The 8,307-nt window shown below is 45.1% G+C and overlaps 1 protein-coding gene across 1 annotated transcript; it reads left to right on the top strand.

The window, feature by feature from the left end:
* The first annotated feature begins 4,410 nt into the window (after positions 1 to 4,410).
* LOC149463852 (protein kinase C theta type-like) lies at positions 4,411 to 7,287 on the top strand. The gene is given in 4 exon segments (XM_089674692.1): positions 4,411 to 4,484; positions 5,596 to 5,797; positions 6,446 to 6,865; positions 6,985 to 7,287. Coding segments are annotated over 4 exon segments (999 nt in total).
* Positions 7,288 to 8,307: the final 1,020 nt, after the last annotated feature.

The following is an 8,307-nucleotide window of genomic DNA, read 5'->3' as shown; positions in this document are numbered from 1 at the left end:
CCCCTTTAAGAAAAATCTTGGCTGAGTGCCAAGCTGTGATGTCATCAGCTGTGATGTCATTGGCTGTGATGTCTTTGGCTGCCCTGGTATCAGGAGTCACTCAGCAGAGTCCCCTCAGTTGCTACTCGTTCTTTGAACAGTGCACACGTGTCATCTTTGCTCCTGTGAATTTTTCCAGCTATTTCATTGGCTCAGATTTCATTTGATCAGTTCTGATTGCGGTTTCATTCTTGCCTGCCTTAAGCCCGTTTTACGCCTGTTTTGTTATTTTTATTAATGAAACTATTTCAGCGTAAAACAGTTGTTTCTGCGAATCCCACCAAACAGGAACCAATCAGAGGAAGGCCAGCGATGGAAGGAGGTATCATTGAACAGCTTGCAGATCCCCCAATCAGAAAGCCCCCCATGAAGAGGGCTCGCGCTTTTGTACGCCGCTGCTTCAGAGTCGTCGTTGGATGCTTTGGTGTCGGCTGCCATGTTTGTGGCCCACACCAGAAGACGGACGATTGGAATGGTAAGTATTGTGATATTTATTCATACAAGTGGGCGGGGACATTGATTTGCTCCTCCCCATTCCCATATGTACACACCCATATATATATATATACAGGTCAGGACAGCACACACCCAGCATGGCACTTAGTCCTTCAGGTGCAGAGCAGACAATGGAGATCAGCCAAGCTCCAATATATAGAAACACAGAAAAGCCTCCAATCTGCAGCACCTCGTCCATTTATTAGGGTACAGATCACAAAGTCTATGGGAACACTACAAGCCCCGCCCACATTCGAATTGTAACCCCCAATCTGCAGAGGATTTCATATGTAGAGAAGCAAATAGTAATCAAATGTTTCCAATCACTGAGCTGTCCTCTGCGTCCCATACAACAACAACAACAACAACAACAACAACAGCTTGTGTCCCTCTGGTGTGACTGGGGCGAGGAAGTGACATCACACAAACAAACATGTCCTCCTTCCCTGCTCTGTGTGATGGTTCTGAGGAGAGGGGGGGTGTGGGGGTCTGAGGAGAGGTGTGGGGGGGGGGGTATGAGGAGAGCTGGGGGGAGGTGGGGGGGTATGAGGAGGAGAAGGGAGCTCTAGCTCTCAGTTGCCCCCTCCCCCCTCCAGTTGTACTCACAGTTACCAGGCTGGAGATGTCTTCTTCCCATCTCTGGATATGGGACAAATCACATGACAAGGGGAGAGCCAACCAGAATGCAGTGTGCCCTCACTACTCAGCAGAGAACCGTTGAGACTGCAGTTAGTCTCAGTGCAGGCTCTCCATCTCCCCCTACTGGCTGGAGGGAGGAATACATCAGAATCCTCTCCCCAGCAGAAGCTGGCCGCTCTTCTTGTGATTGGAGGAAATAACTCCTGTCAATGAGGAGCGGCACAAGCGGCAAAGTCGCCAGTGCACCCCCCCTTAACACTCTGCCATGGCAGGAGCCAACTCGGCCCCTCCCTCCTCCCAGCCCTGAATACAAGGCTTCCTGTGATTGGCTGAGCAGCACTCAGACCGACTGGATTTTGTCCTGGTAGTGGGAAGTCCCCATCCTGCTGCTGAAACCTAGCGCTGTATACTGTATGTAGCTGAAGGCCAGCAATAGTCATCCCCGTGTCCCTGTCATGTCAGATTTATTTATTGTCCCTGGAAATTGAGTTTTTTTAAATTACGGATATTTATATATCACGCGGCCAATTTACGCAGCGATCTTACATGTATATATATATATTGTACATTCACATCAGTCCCTAACCCTCAGGGAGCGTACAATCTAAGGTCCCTAACTGACGTTCATACATACACATACTAGGGCCAATTTAGATAGGAACCAATTAACCTGCCAGCATGTCTTTGGAGTGTGGGAGGAAACCGGAATACCCGTAGGAAACCCACGCAGATACAGGGAGAACATGCAAACTCCAGGCAGGTGGTGACATGGTTGGGATTCGAACCAACGACCCTAGTGTGTTTTGAACTTTTCTATCTATAATTTTATGTTGCATAAAGAAAAATATATGAAATGTAGGGGAATGTGCTAATCTCTATTCCTCTTTTTTTATTGCAGATGCAGCCGGTATTTACTGCAGACACCGCTCACACAGCAGGACTGCCCCAGTGAGCGAGACCAAATGTGAAATCCACATTGAGACTCCACCGGAGTGTGACATTCATGTTGAGGTTACACCAGAACATGATGTCCACACCGAGAGTCCACCAGAGTGTGATCTTCACTTTGAGACTTCGCCAGAATGTGACGTTCATGTTGAGATTCCACCAGAACATGACGTTCACATTGAGACTTCACCAGAATGTGACGTTCATGTTGAGATTCCACCAGAACATGACGTTCACATTGAGACTTCACCAGAATGTGACGTTCATGTTGAGATTCCACCAGAACATGACGTTCACATTGAGACTTCACCAGAATGTGACATTCATGTTGAGATTCCACCAGAACATGACGTTCACATTGAGACTTCGCCAGAATGTGACGTTCACGTTGAGATTCCGCCAGAACGTGACGTTCACATTGAGGCTTCACCAGAATGTGACGTTCACATTGAGGCTTCACCAGAACATGACGTTCACGTTGAGGCTTTGCCAGAATGTGACGTTCACGTTGAGGCTTCGCCAGAATGTGACGTTCACGTTGAGGCTTCGCCAGAATGTGACGTTCACGTTGAGGCTTTGCCAGAATGTGACGGTCACATTGAGGCTTCGCCAGAATGTGACGGTGACGTTGAGGCTTCGCCAGAACGTGACGTTCACGTTGAGGCTTCGCCAGAATGTGACATCCACATTGAGGCTCCACCAGAATGTGACATCCACATTGAGACTCCATCAAAATGTGATGTTTACATTGAGACTCAATCAGAAACTGATGTCCACATTGAGATTCCACCAGAATGTGACAGTGATCAGTCCACCAGCACTGTGGAACCTATCCCAGAGTTGGAAGGCTACGAAGTCCTTCACCTCCTCGGACAGGGATGTTTTGGAAAGGTAAGTTGTTGGATCTTTTCTTGGATTTAAAATCATCAGATAGAGCGGCTGAAGATTAGAACCTTTGTCGGGTTTTATCACTCCAAGGCTGCATTAGAGAGATTTCCCCTCACTTCCTGTACTACTGACAATGGTTTCACCAGACAGGAAGTGATGGAAAATGTAAGGACACCCCCCACCCCCACTCTACTAAAGAAAAACCTTTTTTTCGGTCTTTGTGGCTGTTACAGAGTTGGACATACACTAGTCCAATTATTCTTTCCATTTCATTCAGCTAAATACATTCCAGGTGCACCAAACAAAAAGGCTTTACAAGTTTTTTCGATAGCAGCTAAAGCCAAAGTAGAAAAGCCTGTTCCCGCCATCATGTGCTAGAGAGGGGTCCTTGCTTTCAATTAGGAAGCAGTGGTCTCTCTACAGTAGTTTGACATGCCCCATTGATGAGTCAGAGCTAATGCTCTCCAATCAGCAAAGTTCTTGCTCCATGCTGACTGGAGAGCCCTGGACTCTGATTAAGAAAGGCATTTGCTGAACCTCTGCACAGAGATCCCCACAGGGAGCAAAACTCCCACTCTGAAGCATGCTGGCAGGACACAGGCTTTTGTATTCAGGTTGTGGCTGCTTTTCGATTAAAAACCATGAAAAGACTTTTATTGCGCATATTTTGCTTTGTTGCATCTGCAATGTATTTTGCTGATTTCAGCTGAAAGTTTAATTGGGCTTCCAAGTATATAACACAGAAGTAATCCGGGTGGTGAAATGTAGTTGTAAGCACAATGGCTTTTTCATGAAGCAATGGGTTGTGGTGGAATAGGGGGTCTCACTTTTCTTCATTGACTTATATCTCTGTGCAGCGGGATAAGTGAGACTCCAGACAGGAGTGAGAGAAGGTCCTGGAATTTGAGCAGTTTCACCAATGTAGACCCTGTGATGAATAAAATGCAATTTTAGTGATTCTAGCCATTACTGTGCACCCATAAATGACATATTCAATGTGAATAAACTTCACCAATTGTCAGCTCTAATTTTCTTTCCCTCTTTCCCCTCCAGGTGGTTTTGGCATCACAAATCTCCACTGATAAGCTGATGGCTGTCAAAATCCAGAATAAGAAAGACAACAAGTTTGAAGATCTCCTTAAGGAGAGCCAAATAATGAAGAAAGTTCATGCCAGCCCTTTCTGCACTCATGTATATGATGTTATGGTGACAGAAGTAAGTAACTCCATCATCTACTTATTATGTGGCAGAGGTCGCTGTTAAATGATTATCCTCTCGGGATACTGCTATAAGTGACACCTACCTCTCACAACCTACAAAGATGAATAGGGATTCACGGAGCAAATCATTTCTATAACCTCAATCTTTCTTTCCTCTGTGCAGGATCATGTATGCTTCGTCATGGAATACCTGAGTGGTGGAGACCTGGATCACTTCTTGGAACAACGCAAACCAGTAAATATTGAGACAACAAGGTAAGTCAATAGGAGTGCCATGATAATAGTGATGAGGGTAGAACATAGAACTGTAGATAGATCACAGCAGTGTGTAGACGTGTTCTAGAAACAAGATAGGTAAGATAATAGGGTAGACTTGTTCTAGATACAAGATAGGTAACACAATAGGGTCACATGATTATAGGGATGTAGAACTTAGTACTGTAGATAGAGCACATCAATGTGTAGACTTGTTCTAGATACAACATAGGTAAGACAACAGGGTACCATGATCATGAGGATAGAGGTAGAACCTAGTACTGTACATAGATCACATCAAAGTGTAGGCTTGTACTAGACACGAGATTGCGGTGGGAAAGTCTGATATTCAGTAAATCTGTCCTTTCTAGGCTCTCCCTATACATATACAATGAGCAGACATCCCAGGCACCGGATATATCTCAGAAAACGTCTAGTGAGACTGATTCTGGACAATCTGTCTTACTCTGAGAATGATCTGTAAGCGTGCACCTACAGATGTTGTCCATATACATACTGTTATATCCAATCCATCCGTTACTGGTCAATTCATCATCCAGTGGAAGCCTTCAACTTTCCATCTGATTGGGCAACCTTTAACCCATCTCTTCTCAGCTTTACCAGCTATCATATTGTATGGGGGCCTATCAAAGAATCAATTTGATTTATATCTAACAAGTCCTTGTACAACATCATTTTTGATAAAGTTAGTTTGTAAATGTAGAACATTTTTTGTAGTTTTGGATGGAGCAGGAAAGCTTTTTTTAGCTTGCTTTCTGTTTTGGTCTTACATACACTTTAAGAGAGACTGTACAATCACATTCAATCGTATTTGGACACCTTTTACTATCACAAAAAAATAGTGAAAATTTGCAAAGCCTATTTGCTACCAATTCATCGGCGATTTCAAATACAAGTATAAAACACTTCTATGTACAGTATTGTGCTAAATTCTGTCCTTACTGATAATATTTTCTTTCAACATAATTTAGTTATAGCAAAGGATACCTGACTATATCTGACCATTGAAGTGTTATCATCAATATTTTATTGGCTTTGGCTTAGATTATAATAAAATGCTTCATATCAATCTTTTCTCTCTCTCCATCAGATTCCTCACTGCTGAGATCATTTGCGGTCTGGAGTTCCTTCATGGCCAGGGGATTGTACACCGGGATCTGAAACCGGAAAACATTCTGCTGGATAGCGTTGGACATGTGAGAATCGCCGACTTTGGCTTATCAGCAATGGGTGTGGGCATGTCCCGGACCCTGACAGACTGGTACGGCACTCCACTGTACGTTGCTCCAGAAGTAAGTATTAGATCATTTTTGTTTTCCTGTCTTCTTGACAGTATTCAGTAATACTATTACAAATATATTATTACTATAGTAATATTCAGTATTAAAGTGTTACTAAACCCACAACAGTAAAATCAGTCTGTATATACAGTAAAACATGCTTGTTATACTCACTTTGGAACCTAAAAGGTTAATCCTCTGTCTTGTGTAAAAAGGCTGTTTGAGCCTGACTTCTCTGATCCTCCCCTTCTTCCAGTGTCCCTCTCTTCTATGCTGATAAGGCATATTGTGTGGAGAGACATTGCACATGCTCAGTTTGGTGTGCATTGCAAGAGAGGTTTTTTTATTTTATTGGGAGAGTGTATGTGATCAGCACAGGGCTAATCAGCACTGTCCAGACAGAGGTCAGGAGTTATGAAAACTCTTCCTACAAGCTTTAACTAGTGCTCTGCTGGACACTGAGAGAAGTCACAAGACTGCTCTAACTGCTGATGAGAAAAGGGATTTAGCAGTTTATATCTACTAAAATAATTCCACTTCCATGTTCTGGGTACTGTGGGAGACCAGATATAGTGAATGCAGAGTCCTGGGTTTAGTAACACTTTAAGTAGTATTCTTGTCAGTAATCAGTATTGACCATTCTTTTTGATATTTCCACAGATCTACTTAGGTCTTCAATATAATTATGCCGTTGACTATTTCTCCCTTGGAGTTATAGTCTTCGAGATGGCGACTGGAAATCATCCATTCGACCGCCCAGATAACAACTTAGACACCAGCTCGGAGAGCGACTCGGACACCAGCTCGGAGAGCGACTCGGACACCAGCTCGGAGAGCGGCTCGGACACCAGCTCGGAGAGCGGCTCGGACACCAGCTCGGAGAGCGGCTCGGACACCAGCTCGAAGAGCGACTCGGACACCAGCTCAAAGAGCGACTCGAACACCAGCTCGGAGACTGACTCGGACACCAACTCATCGCCCATCAGAGTCAGCAAGGTGCTCAAAAACTCCATCTGCAACCATCATCCAAGTTTTCCCATTGACTTCAGTATGGATCTCCAGGACCTCATAGGGGATAAAGTAAGTAAACACCACCTATAGCATGCAAAAAATAGATATTCTTTTATTATTATAAAAGTAGAATTTCATTGTTATTGCCTTTTGTAAAATAGCTAACCTATTTTTGTATATTTTTACAGCTCTTATGCAAATGCCCCGACAAAAGACAGAGACGTGTTAAAGATCTGAGAAGCCACCCATTTTTCTGGGAGGTAGACTGGCTGAAAATGGATGCTGCCGAAGTGAGTCCACCATTTACCATGAAGATAAAGATGGAGATGGAAGAAATCATACCTTCTCCCAATGAGGAGCAGGAAGATCAGTTTATAGAAGAGGATAAGGAGCTTCATTGAGGGTTCTGATTTACCAGCAGCAGACGGGGAGAAATACAAAGACCACAGGTGCTATCAGCTCCCCCTGCAAAAGAACCCCCAATCATCTAAGAACAACAGACTGGCTGCAACAGGAGGTTGGAGACAGTGGGCACAATTCACTAAGCGGTATCTTACCGCATCCGAGTATGTAGTAGGATACCGCACAGCATTTAAAAAAAAAAAAGTGAATTCGCTAAAAAACGCTACTAAAATACCGCATGAGTTATTTTATCAAGTCATGCAGTAAAAGCACCTTGTCCCCACATTGATGGGGACAAGGGCCTCTTTCCCACAACTGTGGCCTGTGGTTGTGGGGGGCTAATCGGGAACCTGGAAGCCCCCTTGCATGTATTGCACTAGCTGTGAGGGAAGGTTGGAGGCCAGTAGTTTTTTCCGCAGGTGTGCGTTGGACCGGCTGTGAGGGGAGGTTGGAGGCTGGTAGACTTTGTTCGAAGGCGTGTGTTGGACTGGCTATTTGGGGAGGTTGGAGGCCAGTAGTTTTTTCCGCAGGTGTGCGTTGGACCGGCTGTGAGGGGAGGTTGGAGGCTGGTAGACTTTGTTCGAAGGCGTGTGTTGGACTGGCTATGAGGGGAGGTTGGAGGCCAGTAGTCTTTTTCCGCAGAATTGTGTTAGACCAGCTGTGAGGGGAGGTTGGGGGCTTGTAGACTTTATTTCTCAGGCATGTGTTGGACCAGCTGTGAGGGGAAGGTTGGAGGCTGGTAGCCTTTTTCTCTCAAGCGTGTGTTGGATTGGCTGTGAGGGGAGGTTGGAGGCCAGTAGTCTTTTTCCGAAGGAGCGCATTGGATTGGCTCTGAGGGGAGTTTGGAAGTTAGTAGACTTGGCTTGAAGGAGTGCGTTGGACTGGCTGTGAGGGGAGGTTGGAGGCCAGTAGTTTTTTTCGCAGGTGTGCGTTGGACCGGCTGTGAGGGGAGGTTGGAGGCCGGTAGACTTTGTTCGAGGGCATGTGTTGGACTGGATATGAGGGGAGGTTGGAGGCCAGTAGTGTTTTTCTGCATGATTGTGTTAGACCAGCTGTGAGGAGATTTTGGAGGCTGGTAGACTTTGTTCGAGGGCGTGTGTTGGACTGGC

This window comes from Staurois parvus, unplaced genomic scaffold, assembly GCF_062004578.1.
Source record: "Staurois parvus isolate SC_StPar_1 unplaced genomic scaffold, SC_StPar_1.0 ptg000151l, whole genome shotgun sequence".
NCBI lineage: Eukaryota > Metazoa > Chordata > Amphibia > Anura > Ranidae > Staurois > Staurois parvus.
This window is presented reverse-complemented; position numbering and strand designations above follow the sequence as displayed.